The sequence below is a fragment of the Emys orbicularis genome, chromosome 21, assembly GCF_028017835.1.
Source record: "Emys orbicularis isolate rEmyOrb1 chromosome 21, rEmyOrb1.hap1, whole genome shotgun sequence".
In the NCBI taxonomy this organism is placed as follows: domain Eukaryota; kingdom Metazoa; phylum Chordata; order Testudines; family Emydidae; genus Emys; species Emys orbicularis.
In genome coordinates this window covers 858,903-879,840 of record NC_088703.1, presented here as the reverse complement: position 1 = coordinate 879,840, position 20,938 = coordinate 858,903, and the positions used below count along the sequence as shown (strand labels likewise).

General features: G+C 70.1%; 1 protein-coding gene and 1 long non-coding RNA gene across 2 annotated transcripts in view; both read left to right on the top strand.

Moving 5' to 3' along the window:
• Positions 1-8,263, top strand: part of SPTBN4 (spectrin beta, non-erythrocytic 4) — a 50,923-nt gene extending 42,660 nt beyond the window's left edge. The window contains exons 27-35 of the mRNA XM_065420992.1: positions 833-971; positions 1,307-1,391; positions 1,899-2,095; positions 2,568-3,316; positions 4,809-4,878; positions 5,265-5,542; positions 6,640-6,813; positions 7,448-7,490; positions 8,102-8,263. Of these exons, the coding sequence (XP_065277064.1) occupies positions 833-971; positions 1,307-1,391; positions 1,899-2,095; positions 2,568-3,316; positions 4,809-4,878; positions 5,265-5,542; positions 6,640-6,813; positions 7,448-7,490; positions 8,102-8,263 (1,897 nt within the window). The remainder of the gene's footprint in view (positions 1-832; positions 972-1,306; positions 1,392-1,898; positions 2,096-2,567; positions 3,317-4,808; positions 4,879-5,264; positions 5,543-6,639; positions 6,814-7,447; positions 7,491-8,101) is intronic.
• Positions 8,264-17,929: 9,666 nt separating this feature from the next.
• On the top strand, positions 17,930-18,792 carry LOC135892933 (uncharacterized). The gene is made up of 3 exons (XR_010562320.1): positions 17,930-17,975; positions 18,341-18,414; positions 18,734-18,792. It is a non-coding gene; the product is annotated as an uncharacterized LOC135892933 (long non-coding RNA).
• Positions 18,793-20,938: the final 2,146 nt, after the last annotated feature.

Below are 20,938 nucleotides of genomic sequence, written 5' to 3'. Positions count from 1 at the left end.
CCATCCCTCTGCCCTGCAGCATCCCTCCATCCATCCCTCCCTCGCTCCATCCCTCTGTCCTGCAGCATCCCTCCATCCCTCCCTCCCTCGCTCCATCCCTCTGTCCTGCAGCATCCCTCCCTCCCTCCCTCGCTCCATCCCTCTGTCCTGCAGCATCCCTCCATCCCTCCCTCCCTCGCTCCATCCCTCTGTCCTGCAGCATCCTTCCATCCCTCCCTCCCTCGCTCCATCCCTCTGTCCTGCAGCATCCCTCCCTCCCTCGCTCCATCCCTCTGTCCTGCAGCATCCTTCCATCCCTCCCTCCCTCGCTCCATCCCTCTGTCCTGCAGCATCCCTCCATCCATCCATCCCTCGCTCCATCCCTCTGTCCTGCAGCATCCTTCCATCCCTCCCTCCCTCGCTCCATCCCTCTGTCCTGCAGCATCCCTCCATCCCTCCCTCCCTCGCTCCATCCCTCCTCCCATCCCTCTGCCCTGCAGCAGCCAGACAGCCCTCTCACTGTCACCGGCGCGGGCTCCTCACCTCCCCATGCCCCGTCCCGTCCGATGAGTGGCCGCCCTGTGCAGGACCCGCCCTGGATGCCGTGGCAGAGCTCCTGGGGGCAGGAAGGGGGCAGAGAACCCGGGCTCTGGACTCTCCCCTCTGGGTGCCTGAGGAAGAGAGGAGGTTTGTCCAGGCCTGGGGACCTGCTGGGGACGGGGCTGGCTGGAGGGTCCCCTGGCATGGATCTGAGGGCAGGGTCGGGGCCCTGGAGCCCACGCGGCCGCTCTGGGGGCCCCTCCGCCCGGCCCCGCTCCTCCCCCATAGCCAGGCCTGCCCCATCTCCCCCCAGGGACGTGTCCTCGGTGGAGGTGCTGATGAACTATCACCAGGGTCTGAAGAGCGAGATCGAAGCCCGGAGCCAGAGCATCGCGGCCTGCGTGGAGCTGGGCAAGACCCTAGTGCTCAACAGAAGCCCCGTGGCCGAGGAGGTAAGGCCGGCACGGGGGCTGGGGTGGGGTGGGGGGACAGGGCGCGGGGCCTGGGGGATGGGCAGGGGGACAGGGCGGGGGGACAGGGCCTGGGGGATGGGGATGGGGTGGAGGGATGGGGCGGGGGGACCGGACGGGACATGGGGCCTGGGGGACAGGGCGGGGGGACAGAGCTCGGGGGCTGGGGCAGGGGGACAGGGGGCGGGCGCTGGGGCGGGGGGACAAGGGCTGGGAGACGGGGGAGATTCGCCATCGCTGCCACTTGGGGCTGGCACCGCCGGGGGCCGGGGTGTGGGGTGTGCAGGCCCCTGGCAGACACACGTGTCTCTCTGCAGATCAAGGGCCACCTGGAGAGGCTGATGACCAAGAAGAAGGAACTGACTGACAAGTGGGACAAGCACTGGGAGTGGCTGCAGCAAAGTGAGTCCAAGGCACCCGCCCCCCAGGCTGGGAACAGACCCTGTAACGAACCTGGGGGCGCCTGCTTACAGCCGGGGGGGCGCCTGGGAGCCAGGACTGGGAGGGGAGTGGGGACTAGTGGTTAGAGCAGGGGGGGCTGGGAGCCAGGACTCCTGGGTTCGCTCCCCGGCTCTGGGGGGGAGTGGGGGCTGGTGGTTAGAGCAGGGCAGGCTGGGAGCCAGGACTCCTGGGTTCTCTCCCTGGCTCTGGGAGGGGAGTGGGGGCTGGTGGGTTAGAGCAGGGGGGGCTGAGATCCAGGACTCCTGGGTTCTCTCCCTGGCTTAGTTGCCGTGTGCCCTGGGCGAGTCGTGCCAGCCCTCTGGTGTTCAGTGGCCCATCCGTGGATGGGCACATGGAGACTGGCACCCCCTGGTGGTGCTGGTGTGTGGAGCCCCCGGACTGACCCCCCGAGGGGAGAGCTGGAGGGGCCACGTGCTCACACCCCCCCCCCCCCCCCGCTCTCCCCAGTGCTGGAAGTGCACCAGTTTGCGCAGGAGGCCGTGGTGGCCGACGCCTGGCTCACGGCCCAGGAGCCCCTGCTGAAGAGCCGCCAGCTGGGCAGCAGCGTGGACGAGGTGGAGCAGCTGATCCGGCGCCACGAGGCCTTTCGCAAGGCGGCCTCCACCTGGGAGGAGAGATTCAGCTCCCTGCGGCGCCTCACCACGGTATGGGGGGAGCCCCATCCACCCCCATGGGGCCTGGGGGCCTGGCCACGCCCTGGATCTGCCACGGCCATGCCCCTGGCCACGCCCCCAATCCGCCCCATGGGGCCTGGCCACGCCCCTGATCCACCCAGCCACGCCCCTGATCCACCCCCATGGGCCCTGGGGGCAGGGAACAGCCACAGTCCAGGGCCCCGGTGCCCCCATCCGCCCCCATGAGCCCCGGGGGGCAGGGAACAGCCACAGCATAGGGGTCCCTGGCCACTCTCCAATCCGCCCCCAGCCACGCCCCAATCCACCCCATATGGGGCAGAGAATTTTACCATCTCGCTGGCTGGGGATAGAACCCAGGAGTCCTGGCTCCCAGCCCCCTGCTCTAACCACTAGCCCCCACTCCCTTCCCAGAGCCGGGGAGAGAACCCAGGAGTCCTGGCTCCCAGCCCTGCGCTTTAACCAGAACCCCTTTTCCCTGCAGCTAGAGAAGCTGAAGGCCGAGCAGAGCAAGCAGCCGGCCACACCACTCCTGGGACGCAAATTCTTGGGGGAGCCCAGCGAGCCGGGCCTCAAGGGCCCCTCGCTACTGCGCCAGGCCGAGGCAAAGCTGGAGCGGCAGGACCTGCTGCGGGGCCGGCCCCAGGCTCCGGCCCTCCCCAGCGGGGGCTCGGGGGAGCCCGCGGAGGCGCTGGAGCTCAGGGTGGCCTACGTGCGGCAGGAGATGAAGCCGGAGCGGCTGCAGCCCCGGCTCGACCGCGTGCAGGAGGGCCTGGCTGTCGGCGCCGAAAGGCTGAGGGAGGCGAAGGCGGCGGCTGAGGAGAGGCTGGAGGCCAAGCCGAGCCAGCACCTGCAAGTGCCCGTGGCAGGCACGGTGCTGGCGGAGCCGGCCCAGGTCAGCCGTGCCGAGACACAGCCGGATCAGCCGCGGGAGCAGCATCCGGAGCCCAGCGAGCAGGAGACGCTGCGCCACGAGCAGGCGGAGAGGCGCCGGGAGCGGCACGAGCGGCGCCTGGAGCGGCAGGAGTCCAGCGAGCAGGAGACGGCCCGGCACGAGCAGGCGGAGAGGCGCCGGGAGCGGCATGAGCGGCGCCTGGAGCGGCAGGAGTCCAGCGAGCAGGAGACGCCCCGGCACGAGCAGGCGGAGAGGCGCCGGGAGCGGCACGAGCGGCGCCTGGAGCGGCAGGAGTCCAGCGAGCAGGAGACACCCCGGCACGAGCCCAAAGGGGGCGGGTGAGTGCCACACTCCACACCCGGGAGGCCCCCGGCATCCCAGGGGGGTGTTAGCTCTGCTTACCTGGGCCGGGGCGACACCCCACAGTCCAGGGGTTCAGTCCAACCAGCGCTGCACAGTGTGTTTTGAAATGTGCCCGTGAAACCCGTCGGTGTCCTGGGGCACGGAGAGCGCGAACCGGGGCCGTTTCTTTCTTCGCGGGTGGGAACGAAGCCCTGGATGGCTGGGGATCCCCGAGGCCATGTTAAGCCCAGGTTAGAACCGGAGAGATTCAAACAGAACCTGGCTTTAGAGAAACCGAACCCAAAAGCAAACTGGTTTCTCAATACAACCCTGCCTCTCTTTGGCATCTCGCCTTGTCGTAGTGACGCTGCAAACACGGGCTGGGGGCTTGCGTGCGCTGCGTTCACAGCAAACTGAAATCATGCCAGTCCGAAACAAGTCAATGAGTGACGTAAATAATTCATCAAATCCACCAAACGATGCAGCAAATGGATGTAAAAATAAAGGAATTAAATTGCCTGGAATTGAATTCATCCGATGTGAACAGACCAGGGATAAAGGGTTGAGTCCACATTCCTGGCAATAGCCAATTTGGTCTCACAGTTTGATCCTGGGCTTTGTTCTACCGCCCTGCGGCCCCCTGGGCTGTTCTCGTAACTTCTCCTCAGATGGGAAACGTGGCCCAGGATTTGCCAGCGTCCCTTGGCTAATCGAGGCCAGCGCCCCCTAGTCCGAGGCTTGGGCTGCTCCTGCCTTATGCCTGCTTCTCCTGCCTGGGAGCGGGGTCTGGCTGAGCCAGGCCTGGCGCCCCGGGGCCTGAGAAGACCACGAGGGCTCCCGCCTGTTCTGCCCAGTGGTGTGATCTGTGTCGGGCTGGCGGGCTGCCTCGTCCACCCGAGGGACAGCTGCCAATCAGCAAACTCCTCCTGCCGCTTCTCTGTGTCCGGCGGGCAGGGATCAAACCCCGGCTCCCCCTGCTCGCCCCGTCTGCGCCCAAACCTACAAACCCCGGCACCTCTTTCGCACCGGAGCGAAACCAGTTTCAATCTGTAGCCATTTACTCAGGAGGAGGGGAGATGAGCACAGCGCAGGGATGTGCGTGGGACACCTGTCTGCACGGCCCCCCAGGCAGCGCGGACCAAGCCCCCCCCAGCTGCTCCCACACCCTAGGGGGCCTTTGACCGGCAGGGCCCTGGGCCGAGGGGGAGATCGTCCGCGCCCGAGGCTGCTTGGCCCCTGGCTGCCGGACATGGGGTAGAAAACGGCTTCCCCACCACGTTCCCACCAGCTCCAGCTGATTTTCTTTTCACCCAAACGAAACCCCCCGTTGAGTTTTCCTGTGTCAGATCCCAGACGTCCCCCAGCAGCACCTGGAAATCTGTGCGGGGGGGATGCTGAGCGCTCTCCCCCCGTCCCGGCTCGGTCCTGGCCCCCTCCAGGGCTGCCCGTTTCCGCCGCGCGTCTCACCCTCTCTCTCTTCGCTGACAGCAAGACCACGCTGGCGGAGATTGTGGAGCAGCTGCAGGAGAAGGAGTCGGCCGCGCAGGTGCCGGCCCCGGTAAGTGTCTCACGCGGTGTCCGGTGGGACGAGGCGGAGGAGCAATGGCCCATTTACGCCAGCTGGGGATCTGGCCCGGTGTCTGCAGAGCTGGGTTAACCCCTTCGGGCCTGCTCCTGCCCATTGCAGGGGAAAGCCCCCGGGGCCGGTAGCAGAAGGAAGCAGGGGTCCCCGACAGCCCGTCTCGGGAGAGCGGCCAGCGCCCTGGCCTAGGGGTCGCTCAGCGCCGTGGGGCCAGGACGTAAGCTAGAGCTGCCCCAGAGGAACGTGAAGGGGACTTGGCCTCTCCTGGGACCCGGGATCAGGGCCAGAGCCTGTCTCCTGGGGGGCAGGGGGAGCGGGGGCTCTGCCTGTCCACGGGCCTGACGTGCTCTTTGCCCCGCCAGCCCCACGACTCCCCCGCCCGCCTGCCCAACGGCCTCGACCTGCTGCCCGAGAGGACGCCGCGCCCGGACCGGCCCCGGGCCCGCGACAGGCCCAAGCCCAGGAGGAGGCCACGGCCCAGGGACCCCAGCCAGCCCCCGGGGGAGAGCCGCAGGTCCCGCTCGGCGCCGGCCCAGAGCAGCGCCCCGCCCCCCCCACCCCCCACCTACACCGTCCAGCTGGAGGGCTTCCTCTTCCGCAAGCACGAACTGGAGGGGCCCAACAAGAAAGCCTCCAACAGGTGAGGGGCCGGGGCCGCGAGCGGGGGCCCAGCGGGCCGGGGCTGTGGGGGAAGATCGGGGGAGGGGAGCCGGTCCCCTCCCCTGGCCAGCACTGATCGGCCCCCCCACAGCGGGGTTGGCACTGGGCTGGGACTCAGTTTCTGCCCCACTTGCCCCCCCCCCCCCCCCCCGGGTGGCCCTGGTAAAATAAATAAGGTTCTCCCGATCCCAAAGGGCCAAGCCCCAGACCCAGGTCAAATGATAACTTAGATCTGACCCAAAATACGCGGTGCAGCCAATTCTTATTAACTAAACTAAACTTCATTAAAAAAGAAAAGAGAGAGAGAGTTGGGTGGAAGATCAATATACGGACAGACTTGAGTTCAGTTCTTGAGGTCCAGATCCAGGGCAGAGATGGCGAGTTTGTAGCTGCCCAAAGTGTTTAGAAACAGTCCAGAGGTTACAGTCCAATGTCCGTGCTCAGGGTGGCCCCAGTCAGTGACTGGGGATCTCAATCCTTGTGGCTCCGGGTTTCCCCCTCTTGAAACCCAGAGCAGAGCTGAGATGAAGCAGGATTGTGGCCCAGGGTGTTGGCACGTTTCCAGCAGCCTCTTGGCCTGGGGAAACGATCGGCTCCCAACCATCCCGGCAATAAGCCCAGGTCATTTACCCATTGACGGTTCAGCTCCAGGTCACCACAACCTCCACAGAGCCCTAGAGACACTAACACCAGTTCCCTCCAGTGTCCTACATGTTCATACTCCGGGTTTGATCTTTGACTCCAAGCCCCAGCAATAGACGCGCCGGGTTTGCCCCCGTCACAAGCCCTGAGCACATGGCTCCCGGCTCGAGCAGCGCGGCTGCATTTCCCGGCTCAGGTCAGTCAGGGGGGGGCGTGATTCACTCGTTATGGCCCTGTCACCTGTCAGTGAGATCTGACATTACACTCCTAACGTGGATGGCGGGATCCTGCCCTGACCAGCTGAGCCGGGCTCCCCTGCAGGGGTCTCCTCCCGGGGGTGCTGTGGGGCCATGACCCCAGGCCCGCCCCGTATGGCTGGATGGGCCGGGGGATCCCAGTCTGCCCTGTTCCATTGGGGTTGCTCTGTTTTGGTAGGTCCTGGGTAAACCTGTACTGCGTCCTGAGCAGAGGGGACCTGGGCTTCTATAAGGATGCCAAGGGGCAGGCGTCGGGCAGCACCCACGGCGGGGAGCCGCTGGTCCCCCTGCACCAGGCCACCAGCCAGGTGGCCAGTGACTACAAGAAGAAGAAGAACGTCTTCAAGCTCAAGTGAGTCCAGCCGCCCCCCCCTCCCGGGTCAGAGACACCCCACCCCCCCCACACCCAAAGACACCGGGCACCCACCCCTCACCCCCCGAGACACCAGGCACCTGCCCCCTCCCTCCCTCCCCCAGGTCAGGGACACCGGCCCCTCCCCGCCCACCCCCAGAGACACCGGCCCCTCCCTGCCCCCCCCCCAGGTCAGAGACACCGGGCAATCGCCCCCCTCCCTCCCTCAGGTCAGAGACACCAGGCCCTGGGGGGGCAGCGGGTGTCTGGGCGGGTGCTGCCCTGGGGCTCAGGGGCTCTGTGCTGGGGGGTGAGTTGGGGTTGTGGGGCTGGAGCAGGGCTGCAGGGGGGGCTGCCTGGTAGAGGATGCCCCCAGTCGTCCCAGGGCTGGGCCCTGGCTGAGCAGGACGCCATGTGGAAGCCCAGGGGCTGCGTGCGGGGGAGGCCCAGAGCTGGGCTCCAGGAAAGGCCCCGGTGGCACGTTTCCCCATCACACATCACCCCCTTGCATGTTCCCCCCTCATATATCACCCTCTCGCACGTCCCCCCCCTCGCACATTCCCCCTTGTACGCGTCCCCCCTCGCACGTCCCCCCCCCATCCCACAACACTAACATGCCGCCTGCTTCCCCCAGGACTGGTGACGGGAACGAGTTCCTGCTGCAGGCCAAGGACGAGGTAGGACACGGCCGGGGTCTCGCTCCTTGGGGCCGGCCAGGAGCTTCGCTGAGGGGGGCTGGGGGGTCAGACGACACAAGGGGAACCTGACCCTGCCAACGCTCACGTCTTCCGCGGCTCCTGAGTCCCGTTTCCAGGACCCGGAGCATTCGAACCCCTTCCCCTCGCACTCGGGGCCCAGAGCCCGGCCCGGCCGATGGGCACAGCCGCAGCCAGGGGCCGGCCAGGAGTCAGGGCAGGGTGTGCCCAGGCGGGTGCCTCTCGTGGCAGGGTGCTGCGGGTCGGAGGACGGGCAGCGCCGGTTCTCTGGGCCCTGACTGCGTGAAGTTCCACTCGGCCGGGGAGCCGAGTCCTGTGGCCGGGACGCCTCGAGCATTCCCGGCTAGGAGTCGGGGCAGGAAGGCTGGTCCTGAGCTGCTCCAGCAAGTCGAGCTGTGCTGCTTTCCCGCGCTGGGGGGCCAGCCGGGCGTGCCCAGCCCCAGCTAGCCGGTGTATTGGGGGGCCGGGGCCAGGGTTGGGTTCAGACAGCCCGAGTCTCTGCCCCCCCAGAGGCTGCGTGGGGGGTGGCAGCAGCTGGGGGTTCACGCGGCTCTGGTGTCTCTGTCCCGCAGGAGGAGATGAAGAACTGGCTCCAGGCGCTGGCTACCTCCGCCGAGGAGCACGCCGAGATCGCCCGCTGGAGCCAGGCGCTGCTCACCACCTCCTCCACCGACGAGGGCAACCCGCGGCGGGACAGCGACCGGCGGGCCAGCACGTCCGGCAGGAAGAAGTGAGGCAGGCGGGGCAGAGTGCCGGGGGCTGAGAGCGGAGCCACGCCGCCCCACGGTCTGCAGCCTCCCTCCGAGCCAGCCCCTCCGTCTGTGCCCGTCCCGGACAGCCCCTGGACATGGGTGCCCACGCACGCCCGCTGCAGCCCGGGGAGAGGAGAGCCCCGAAACACACTCTGTTTGCATTCGGTGCCCGGAGGAGTCCAGCCCGTGTCAGCGGGAGCCGCCGGCCGGCCCGGCTCCTCACCACGGGATGATATATGCAAACCCGGCACCATGTGGGGCTGGGAGGGGAAATCCACCGGACTCAGAGACTCTGCGCAGTGGGGAAGGGCCTGGCCCACTTCATTTCATCCCCTGGGGGGCATGCAGGAGCCTCCCCCTCTCCCTGCGTGGGGCGGGGCCCAGAGAGGGGCAGGCAGTTCTGGTCCCTCCCTGGGCTGCGGGGGAAGGGTGCTTTTCGGGCAGACGCTCCCAGGGGGGTTCAGCATTTTGGGTAATTCACATAAGGGAACCGGGCACCTGGCCCTCGCTGAGCCCGCTATGGACGTGGGCCCGTCGCATGGGGGCTGGGTTCTGAGCACACTCAGCACTGGATTTCCACGGCTCTCGGGGCTCGTCGCACGGGGGCTGGGTTCTGAGCACACACAGCACTGGGTTTCCACCTCGCACGGGGGGCGGGTTCTGAGCACACGCAGCGCTGCGTTTCCACAGCTCTCGGCCCGTTCACCTTTGGCAGGCCGTACGTAGCCAGCTCGCACCCGAGCCCGAGAGGAGATGGAAACAAGTGGGAGTGGTGCTGGCCGGGATGAGGAGAGTCTGCTTCAGCCAGTGGGGCTCCTGTTTACACCGGCTCAGGATTTGGCCCACGCCTTGGGATTGGGGGAGGGAAGGGGGCAGGGCTGGGGATGGCCTTTGGGTCCATATAATGGTGTGCTGGCCCCTTAAGGCCCAGCCTAGGCCCCCACGCCCCCGGCCCAGGCTGGGCCAGCCAGGGATCGTGGGGAAGGGGACTGAGTTCGAGGTTGGGTCGTTCCTGGCTGGCCCAGCCTGTGCCAGGACCAGCGTGCTCTGGCCTGTTGCTGGCAGGCAGCTCTCCGTTCTGCCACCACCTCACCTCCCTCTCCTTGGCAGCGCCCGCGACTCTGGATGGGGCAGGCGTTTGGAGGGGGCATCCTGCCTCCCTGTCCTGGTCTGTCTCGCTGCAGCCCCGCACTTGGCATCTCGTGCCCTGGGGGAGCAGGTTCTCCTGACGCCCGCAGAGCCCCTGGCCCTGACGCTGCCGAAGGGTATCTGAGACTCGCCCCCAGCAAGCCCCTGGTTCCAACTCCCACTCGTGCATCCGTTTGCACGCCAGCACTCATGCACACATGTCCATGCACGCTCACGTTCCTGCATCCTGGGCCTGCTGTTCCCACCTCTGCCGTGTGGGTCAGAACAGCAGCGCTTGGCCGGATCCCCCAACTTCTCCTGCGGAGCCAGGGGCCCGAGGGCTGGGAGCTGGGCCCTGCTGCCCAACCAGGACCCGCTGCGCTCGCTGCTGCCATGCGCAGGGGCTGGCGGCTGGAGCGTTTGCACAGCCAAGGGTGGAGCTGCTGGGCCCAGGCCGCTGTACCCCACAGGGCCTGTTCAGCCATCTGCCCCCAAGCCCACCCTGCATGTGTCGGGTTTGTGCCTATGCCCGTGCCAGGCTCCCCCGGCTCGCCCAGCCCCCATGGAAGAGCTGTCCCTGGTCCCTCTCCACGTGTCCCCCCCCCCCCCCGGAGCCCTCCCCCGGTGCCTTCAGGCCACAGGAGATCCTGTCCCCGGGGTAGGCAGCAGCCCCCCAGCCCCTGCCCCTTCAAACCCCGGGAGCTCGGGACCAGCCCTTGCCTTGGCCCAGGCAAGAGTTCAGGGGTCCTGGCTGCTGTGGGCTGGGCTCTGGTGCCGACTTCTCCCTCCCCAGTGCCATTAACAAGCCATAGTGCTGGCTCTGCATGTGTGTGAGCGGCCTGGCCCCCAGCCTCTGGCCCGCCGGGCATAGGGGCCCAGCGGGAAGAGCCGGGGGGGTGAGGGGCTCCTCCCACGTCACACGAGGGGCACGTCTTTATGCAATAAACGGGCAGGGGGAGGCTCTGGGGCAGGGGGCAGCGGGTTCTTGGCCAAAGCAGCCCCTGCCTGGCCGCAGTCCCTCGCAGCTGGGCTGGGGCCCTGGGAGTGACTGGTCAGGGGATCAGGCCCGTGGGCCGATTGCTTCAGGATTCGGGGCCCTGGAGAGCAAAGCGCCAGGAATGGCTCCAAGGAACGGCCCCTGCAGGTTGCTGTGCTGGGGCGAGAGCCCAGACGCTCCGTTGGGAATTGCCCCAGCTGTAGCCAAAGCCGCCTCGCCGGGTTCCCAGCCTTTGGCACGTAGCTTGGGGCAGGGGCCAAACCCGTGCGTCTTCCAAAAGAAATAGACATGGATTGGGCCGGACCCCAGCTGTCCACGAGACGGGTGTGGAACCAGCGTTTCCTCTCTCGGGTGGCGCCTGCCGCCATCTCTGGGGCTGGTTCTTCAGGCAGAGCAGAGCCGGGGGCACCCGGATCCAGGGGCCCAGTTCTCCATGGCCCTGGGCTGCCGGTCAGGAGCATTTCCCACCCACTCCCCAAGCGTTCCCCAGCCACCGTGCAAACCGCCCTCGGTCTTGTGTTACCCCCCAGCCGTCCCCCTGTTTTATACCCACAGCCCCCCCCTCCCCCCGCCTCCTTGTAGTAACATGGGAGAGAATCAAGGCAAAGCCACTTCCCTGCACCGGAGCCCTTTGCCCCCCCGGCCGCAGCCCCAGCTTTCTCCTGTGGTTCCGGGAGCGTGTACAATAGTGTAATTGCTCTACATAATGTTTTCCCTCCTGTATAAAGAAAATCTTCCCGTGACTCGGTGCCCTCGGGGGCTGGGGTTGAGTTTGTTTTGTCCCGGCTGTAAATCTTGGGGAAGCAGAGACGGATTGGGGCAGATTTGACCAGAGACTGCGTGAGATTAAAGAGCGGCTCCGCCGGGGGCAAGTCCCCGCCCCCGGCGCGGCCCGGAGCCCGCAGCCGAGCTGTGTCGGGACAGGGGCTGGACTCGGCGCCGTGTGAATCTGTCGCAATTGAACCCCTGCCTCGCGCTGTCCGGGCTCTGCGGGCCCCCCCCGGCCGGCCCTGGCGGGGACACGCGCTGAGAGCGCAGCGCCCGGGGCGCTCCGTCCGCAGGGCGAAGCCGGGGGCTGTTCATGGGGGGGGGCAGGACTCGCCGGGGACACGTGTGGGGGGGAGGGGACGCTGCCCCCCCGGGGGTGTGAGGCGCCCGCACCCCCCTCGCTCGCCGGGAGCCCCCCCGCAGCGCCCCAGGGCAGGAGATCCCGGCGCGGGGGTGTTACGGGGGGGGGCCGCGGTTGCTCCAGGCCGGCCTGGCGGAGCCGGAACGTCACGAACCGGCCCCCCCCGGCCTGCGGACTGTGCCAGGGGGGGGTCGCTGTGACCCACGTGAGGGGTCAGCGCCGGGTCACGGGGTCAGGGAGATGGGGGGCAGGAGCGGGTCAGGGGTCAAGAGGGCGGTCCTGGGGGGGAGGTGGCGGGGGGCCCAGTTCCCCCTCTCCGGGGCCTGTCCCTTTAAGAGGCGGGACGGGGCGGAGCCCGCTTGGGGTGGGCGGGCCCCGGGGGAAGCGGGATCCAATCGGCGCGCGGGGTGGGCGGGCCCCGGTCGAGGAGGTGGCCAATCAGCGCGCGGGGTGGGCGGGCCCCGGCAGGGGCGGTGGCGGAAGCGGGGCGCGGGGCCGGACATGGCGGCGCCAGGCGGGAGCGCGCGGCCGGGCGCGGAGCTGATCCAGCTCAACGTGGGGGGCAAAAGGCGAGCGGGGGGGAGTGGCCGGGACCCCCCAGAATCCTGCCACGCCCCCCGGGACACCCCCCCCGGAATCCCCCGGGACCGGCCCGCCCCTCCCGGGACCCCCCCCGAGATCTCCCGGCCCCTCCCCCCCAGAATCCTGCCACGCCCCCCGGGACCCCCCATCCCCCGGGACCCCCCCCCGAGATCTCCCGGCCCCTCCCCCCCCAGAATCCTGCCACGCCCCCCGGGACCCCCCATCCCCCGGGACCCCCCCCCGAGATCTCCCGGCCCCTCCCCCCCAGAATCCTGCCACGCCCCCCGGGACCCCCCATCCCCCGGGACCCCCCCCGAGATCTCCCGGCCCCTCCCCCCCAGAATCCTGCCACGCCCCCCGGGACACCCCCCCCGGAATCCCCCGGGACCGGCCCGCCCCTCCCGGGACCCCCCCCGAGATCTCCCGGCCCCTCCCCCCCAGAATCCTGCCACGCCCCCCGGGACCCCCCATCCCCCGGGACCCCCCCCGAGATCTCCCGGCCCCTCCCCCCCAGAATCCTGCCACGCCCCCCGGGACCCCCCATCCCCCGGGACCCCCCCCCGAGATCTCCCGGCCCCTCCCCCCCAGAATCCTGCCACGCCCCCCGGGACCCCCCATCCCCCGGGACCCCCCCCGAGATCTCCCGGCCCCTCCCCCCCAGAATCCTGCCACGCCCCCCGGGACACCCCCCCCGGAATCCCCCGGGACCGGCCCGCCCCTCCCGGGACCCCCCCCGAGATCTCCCGGCCCCTCCCCCCCAGAATCCTGCCACGCCCCCCGGGACCCCCCATCCCCCGGGACCCCCCCCGAGATCTCCCGGCCCCTCCCCCCCAGAATCCTGCCACGCCCCCCGGGACCCCCCATCCCCCGGGACCCCCCCCGAGATCTCCCGGCCCCTCCCCCCCAGAATCCTGCCACGCCCCCCGGGACCCCCCATCCCCCGGGACCCCCCCCCGAGATCTCCCGGCCCCTCCCCCCCAGAATCCTGCCACGCCCCCCGGGACCCCCCATCCCCCGGGACCCCCCCCGAGATCTCCCGGCCCCTCCCCCCCAGAATCCTGCCACGCCCCCCGGGACACCCCCCCCGGAATCCCCCGGGACCGGCCCGCCCCTCCCGGGACCCCCCCCCGAGATCTCCCGGCCCCTCCCCCCCAGAATCCTGCCACGCCCCCCGGGACCCCCCATCCCCCGGGACCCCCCCCGAGATCTCCCGGCCCCTCCCCCCCAGAATCCTGCCACGCCCCCCGGGACCCCCCATCCCCCGGGACCCCCCCCGAGATCTCCCGGCCCCTCCCCCCCAGAATCCTGCCACGCCCCCCGGGACCCCCCATCCCCCGTGACCCCCCCCGAGATCTCCCGGCCCCTCCCCCCCAGAATCCTGCCACGCCCCCCGGGACCCCCCATCCCCCGGGACCCCCCCCGAGATCTCCCGGCCCCTCCCCCCCAGAATCCTGCCACGCCCCCCGGGACCCCCCATCCCCCGGGACCGCCCCGCCCCTCCCGGGAACCCCCCCCCCGAGATCTCCCGGCCCCTCCCCCCCAGAATCCTGCCACGCCCCCCGGGACCCCCCATCCCCCGGGACCCCCCCCCGAGATCTCCCGGCCCCTCCCCCCCAGAATCCTGCCACGCCCCCCGGGACCCCCCATCCCCCGGGACCCCCCCCGAGATCTCCCGGCCCCTCCCCCCCAGAATCCTGCCACGCCCCCCGGGACCCCCCATCCCCCGGGACCCCCCCCGAGATCTCCCGGCCCCTCCCCCCCAGAATCCTGCCACGCCCCCCGGGACCCCCCATCCCCCGGGACCCCCCCCGAGATCTCCCGGCCCCTCCCCCCCAGAATCCTGCCACGCCCCCCGGGACCCCCCATCCCCCGGGACCCCCCCCGAGATCTCCCGGCCCCTCCCCCCCAGAATCCTGCCACGCCCCCCGGGACCCCCCCGAGATCTCCCGGCCCCTCCCCCCCAGAATCCTGCCACGCCCCCCGGGACCCCCCCCGAGATCTCCCGGCCCCTCCCCCCCAGAATCCTGCCACGCCCCCCGGGACCCCCCATCCCCCGGGACCCCCCCCCGAGATCTCCCGGCCCCTCCCCCCCAGAATCCTGCCACGCCCCCCGGGACCCCCCCATCCCCCGGGACCCCCCCCGAGATCTCCCGGCCCCTCCCCCCCAGAATCCTGCCACGCCCCCCGGGACCCCCCATCCCCCGGGACCGCCCCGCCCCTCCCGGGAACCCCCCCTCCGAGATCTCCCGGCCCCTCCCCCCCAGAATCCTGCCACGCCCCCCGGGACCCCCCATCCCCCGGGACCCCCCCCCGAGATCTCCCGGCCCCTCCCCCCCAGAATCCTGCCACGCCCCCCGGGACCCCCCATCCCCCGGGACCCCCCCCGAGATCTCCCGGCCCCTCCCCCCCAGAATCCTGCCACGCCCCCCGGGACCCCCCATCCCCCGGGACCCCCCCCGAGATCTCCCGGCCCCTCCCCCCCAGAATCCTGCCACGCCCCCCGGGACCCCCCATCCCCCGGGACCCCCCCCGAGATCTCCCGGCCCCTCCCCCCCAGAATCCTGCCACGCCCCCCGGGACCCCCCATCCCCCGGGACCCCCCCCCCGAGATCTCCCGGCCCCTCCCCCCCAGAATCCTGCCACGCCCCCCGGGACCCCCCCGAGATCTCCCGGCCCCTCCCCCCCAGAATCCTGCCACGCCCCCCGGGACCCCCCCCGAGATCTCCCGGCCCCTCCCCCCCAGAATTCTGCCACGCCCCCCGGGACCCCCCATCCCCCGGGACCCCCCCCCCGAGATTTCCCGGCCCCTCCCCCCCAGAATCCTGCCACGCCCCCCGGGACCCCCCCCCGGAATCCCCCGGGACCCCCCCCCGGAATCCTGCCACGCCTCCGGGACCCCCCCCGGAATCCCCCGGGACCGCCCCGCCCCTCCCGGGACCCCCCCCTCCGAGATCTCCCGGCCCCTCCCCCCCAGAATCCTGCCACGCCCCCCGGGACCCCCCCCGGAATCCCCCGGGACCCCCCCCCCGAGATCTCCCGGCCCCTCCCCCCCAGAATCCTGCCACGCCCCCCGGGACCCCCCATCCCCCTGGGACTCTCTAGTCCCGGCCCCTCAGAATCCCGCCCCCCAGGACCCCCCTGGGACCCCCCAGTTCTGCATCATCCACCCCCGGGGCCGCCCCCCCCCGACACCTCCTTCACTCCCCCGCGTGCCAGGCCCTGCCCCCCCCGACACCCCCTTAACTCCCCCCCCGCGTGCCAGGCCCTGCCCCCCGACACCCCCTTAACTCCCCCCCCGCGTGCCAGGCCCTGCCCCCCGACACCCCCTTCACTCCCCCCCGCGTGCCAGGCCCTGCCCCCCCGACACCCCCTTCACTCCCCTCCCGCGTGCCAGGCCCTGCCCCCCCGACACTCCCTTCACTCCCCCCCCGCGTGCCAGGCCCTGCCCCCCCGACACCCCCTTCACTCCCCCCCGCATTGCAGGCCCTGCCCCCCCCGACACCCCCTTCACGCCCCCCCCCGCGTGCCAGGCCCTGCCCCCCCCGACACCCCCTTCACTTCCCCCCGCGTGGCCAGGCCCTGCCCCCCCCGACACCCCCTTCACTCCCCCCCGCGTGCCAGGCCCTGCCCCCCCCGACACCCCCTTCACTCCCCCCTGCGTGCCAGGCCCTGCCCCCCCGACACCCCCTTCACTCCCCCCCGCGTGCCAGGCCCTGACCCCCCCGACACCTCCTTAACTCGCCCCCGCGTGCCAGGCCCTGACCCCCCCGAGACCCCCTTAACTCCCCCCCGCGTGCCAGGCCCCTGCCCCCCCCGACACTCCCTTAACTCCCCCCCACGTGCCAGGCCCTGCCCCCCCGACACCCCCTTCACTCCCCCCGCGTGCCAGGCCCTGCCCCCCCGATACCCCCTTAACTCCCCCCGCGTGCCAGGCCCTGGCCCCCCCCGACACCCCCTTCACTCCCCCCGCGTGCCAGGCCCTGCCCCCCCCGACACCCCCTTAACTCCCCCCCCGCGTGCCAGGCCCTGGCCCCCCCCGACACCCCCTTCACTCCCCCCCACGTGCCAGGCCCTGTCCCCCCCAACACCTCCTTAACTCCCCCCCGCGTGCCAGGCCCTGCCCCCCTGACACCCCCCTTAACTCCCCCCGCGTGCCAGGCCCTGCCCCCACCCCCTCACGCTCTGGGCACCAGGCCCTGCTGAGCTGGGTCCCTGCCAGGGTCCGTGTCGCCCCGGCTGCTCGCTCACCCCCGCCCTTTGCCGTTGCAGGTTCAGCACATCCCGGCAGACCCTGACCTGGATCTCGGATTCGTTCTTTTCAAGGTGATGGGCAGAGAAGCCCGGCCCGGCGGCTGGTCACCATGCGTGGGAGCGAAAGGCCCTAGCCTGGGCAGGCGGGGGGCTCGGCGGCTTGGGGGCAGCCAGCCCTGGGCACAGCCGGCCCGTCGCAGCCCTGGGTTTCTCTCGCTCCGGGTTTGGTACGAAGCACCTGCCCAATTACCCTCCGCCCAGCTGGGGCCGGGTTCATGGCAGCGCTGCCAGCGGCCGCAGGTGTGAATGGCCCCGCAGGGCCAGGCAGCTGCGATCTGGCACCTGGCTGGTTGGCAGGACTGGCAGGACTCATGGGAACTCGGCTGGTGGGTCCTGTGCCCCACCCCTGGCACCGCAGGGCTAGCGCGGTGCAGGGTTCCTGCAGGGGGGCCCCTCGCCAGGTCCAGCCCAGCTGGTCCCCCAGGGATCAGTCTGCTCTGAACCGATACAAGTGAAGGGTCCGGGGGGGGGCAGCAAAACCTCAGCACCAGCCTCCTGCACACACGACCCTGGGGCCTGGATTAGCTGTTCCCGCTCGAGAGATCTGGGAGTCCGAAAACGCCCGCTCGGTGCACGGCAGCAGGCAGAAAAGCTCTTTGGAAAGGGAGAGAGACTAAATCTGAAACTATCATATTGCCTCTATATAAATCCATGGTGCACCCCCCATCTCGAACGCTGCGGGCAGAGCTGGGCGCCCGTCTCAACAAATACCTATTGCAATTGGAAAAGTGCAGAGAAGGGCAACAAAAATGATGAGGGGTTTGGAACGGCATCCATATGAGGAGAGATTAATCAGACTGGACTGTTCAGCGTGGAAAAGAGACGGCTAAGGGGGGGATATGCTAGAGGGCTATAAAATCATGACTGGTGCGGAGAAAGTAAACAAGTGTTATTTACTCCTTCTCATAACACAAGAACCAGAACACGATGAAATTAACAGGCAGCAGGTTTAAAAACAAACAAAAAGAGGTTTTTCTTCACACAACGCACAGTCAACCTGTGGAACTCATTGCCGGGGGATGTTGCGAAGGCCAAAAGTATAACTGGGTTCAAAAAGAATGAGAACAGCTCCTGGAGGACAGGTCCATCAATGGCTATTAGCCAGGCTGGGCAGGGATGGTGTCCCTAGCCTCTGTTTGCTGGGAATGGGCGACCGGGGATGGATCACTTGCTGATTCCCTGCTCTGTTCACTCCCTCTGGGGCACCTGGCACTGGCCACTGTCGGCAGACAGGATACTGGGCTGGATGGACCTTTGGTCTGACCCGGTCTGGCCGCTCTTGTGTTCTGTGGCCAAAGCAGAGCTGGCGACGCAGCGTCACAGCCCTGCGGTTATTGAGTAAGTCACCGGGGTTCTGTAATTGCCTTTCTGCTCAGTCGGGGCCTGCGTGGCTCGGGTCCTGCGTGGCCCCCAGCCCACGGGGGCCGATGCAGAGTGGGGCCCAGAGGTGCTGCTGTGCTGTGGATAGCAGCAGTCACCTCTGTCTCTGTTTAAATTCCAGCCTCCTGAGTGGGCGGATCTCCACCCTGAAGGATGAAACGGGAGCGGTGAGTTACCCCCGTGGCTGCAGCGTGGCGAGCCGGGCTGCGGGTCGCAGGAGCCGTGTTACAGAAGCACACACGCGTCAGATCAGCGCAAGCTCTCCCACCAGGGGAGAGCGCCCCCCGCCCTGCAGCACAGCGCCCTTAGCGCCGCCCTGGGGCCAGCCCTGCCAGCCAGGGGAGAGCACCCCCCGCTGGCCCCCTGCCCTGAGGCCTGCCCATGTAGCACTGCCTCGGGCGAGCCTGGGCCCCGCTGGGCTCCCAGGCCCGGGGCCGTGGGCTGAGACGCGTGGAGTCCGGCTCGTGGGGCGCTGCGTGTGCTGCTCCTGACAGGAGGGCTGTCTGCCCTGACCCGCTCTCTGCCCCCGCAGATCTTCATCGATCGAGACCCCACCGTCTTTGCGCCCATTCTCAACTTCCTGCGAACCAAGGAGCTTGACCCCAGGTAGGGCAGGGCGCTGCGGGGGCAGGGAATGCGTCTGACCCCCTGTGCCAGGGATCTCCAAGAGCACTGGGGCGTTCCTGGCTCCCCCTCCTCAGTGGTGGCCCGGGAAATGGGGAAGGGGGGGTCTGCCCAGCCCGTCAGGGCTGCAGGCAGCGTCCTGAGTCTGTGCTGCGCCTGGCGCAGCCTGTGCCCCTGGGGCAGTGGGGGGCTCCCACACATCCGGGGGGCGTGACCCGAGCCCAGGCAGATCTGGCATTGCCTTGTGCTGCTCCGATCCCGGCCACTGTCCAGACCTAGCCCTGTCGCTCTGTCTTTCCAGGGGCGTCAACATCTCCCTGCTGCTGCATGAAGCTGAGTTCTATGGGATCACCCCGCTGGGTACGGCACGGGGGGGGGGAATCACCCCGCTGGGGACGGCATGGGGGGGGGGAATCACCCCGCTGGGGACGGCACGGGGCGGGGATCACGGTGTGGGGGGGGAAGGGATGACCCCGCTGGGTACGGCACGGGGGGGGGGGAATCACCCCGCTGGGGACGGCACGGGGGGGGGATCACGGCGTGGGGGTGGGGAAGGGATGACCCCGCTGGGTACAGCACGTGGGGGGGATCACGGCGTGTGGGGGGGAAGGGATGACCCCGCTGGGTACAGCACTGGGGGGGGGGGATCACGGCATGGGGGGGGGAAGGGATGACCCCGCTGGGTACGGCGGGAAGGGATCACCCCGCTGGGTACGGCACGGGGGGGGGATCATGGCGGGGTGGGAGGGATCACCCCGCTGGGTACGGCACGGGGGGGGGGATCACGGTGTGGGGGGGGAAGGGATGACCCCGCTGGGTATGGCACGGGGGGGGATCACGGCGTGGGGGGCGGGAAGGGATGACCCCGCTGGGTACGGCACGGGGGGGGGAAGGGATCACCCCGCTGGGTACGGCACGGGGGGGGGATCACGGTGTGGGGGGCGGGAAGGGATGACCCCGCTGGGTACGGCACGGGGGGGGGGATGACCCCGCTGGGTACGGCACGGGGCGGGGATCACGGGGGGGGGGGAGGGATGACCCCGCTGGGTACGGCACGGGGGGGGATGACCCCGCTGGGTATGGCACGGGGAGGGGATCACGGCGTGGGGTGGGGGGAAGGGATGACCCCGCTGGGTACGGCATGGGGGGAGGGAAGGGATCACCCCGCTGGGGACGGCACGGGGAGGGGATCACGGCGTGGGGTGGGGGGAAGGGATGACCCCGATGGGTACGGCATGGGGGGAGGGAAGGGATCACCCCGCTGGGGACGGCACGGGGGGGGGATCACGGCGTGGGGGGGGGGAAGGGATGACCCCGCTGGGTACAGCACGGGGGGGATCACGGCTTGGGGGGGGGAAGGGATGACCCGGCTGGGTACGGCACGGGGGGGGATGACCCCGCTGGGTATGGCACGGGGGGGGATCACGGCGTGGGGGGGGGGAAGGGATGACCCCGCTGGGTACAGCACGGGGGGGGGATCACGGCTTGGGGGGGGGGAAGGGATGACCCCGCTGGGTACAGCACTGGGGGGGGGGATCACGGCATGGGGGGGGGGAAGTGATGACCCCGCTGGGTACGGCGGGAAGGGATCACCCCGCTGGGTACGGCACGGGGGGGGGATCATGGCGCGGGGGGGAAGGGATCACCCCGCTGGGTACGGCACGGGGGGGGGGATCACCCTGTGGGTACGGCGGGGGGGCATAGGGTCATGGGAGGGGGAGGGGGTCATGGCGCTGGGTACAGCATGGCGCGGGGAGGGGATGGGGTCACCCTGTGGGTATGGCGGGGGGGAGGGGCTCCCTGCTCCAGGGCGGGGGGGAGGCTCGTGTCCGGGGGGGGTTTCTGCAGCTCACCCCACCCTCTCCTGCCCAGTGCGTCGCCTGCAGCTGCGTGAGGAGCTGGAGCGCTCGGCCTGTGGGAGCGTCCTCTTCAATGGCTACTTGCCCCCGCCAGGTGGGTGCTGTGCCCCAGGCCGAGTGGCGGGGGCGGGGGGCTGGCTACCATGGGGGGGTGGGGAGCGGAGACTGACTGGGTGGGGGGGGGCTGGGGGGGCGGAGATGGGCTGGGCAGGGGAGGGGCTGGGTGTGGGCGGAGATAGGCTGGGCAGGGGAGGGGCTGGGTGGGGGATTGGCTCGGCGAAGACAGGTTGGGCAGGGGAGGGGCTGGGTGTGGGCGGAGATGGGTTGGGCGGGGGCGGAGCCGGGCTGGGTGGGGGAGGGGCTCAGTGGAGATGGGCTGGGTGGGGGAGGGGCTGGGTGTGGGCGGAGACCGATTGGGCGGGGGGGATGGGTGTGGGCGGAGCCGGGCTGGGTGTGGGCGGAGCTGGGCGGGGGAGGGGGAGGGTGTGGGCAGAGACCGATTGGGCGGGGGAGGGGTTGGGTGTGGGCGGAGACGGGCTGGGCGGGGGAGGGGATGGGTGTGGGCGGAGATGGGCTGGGCGGGGGAGGGGCTGGGTGTGGGCGGAGATGGGCGGGGGAGGGGGAGGGTGTGGGCAGAGACAGATTGG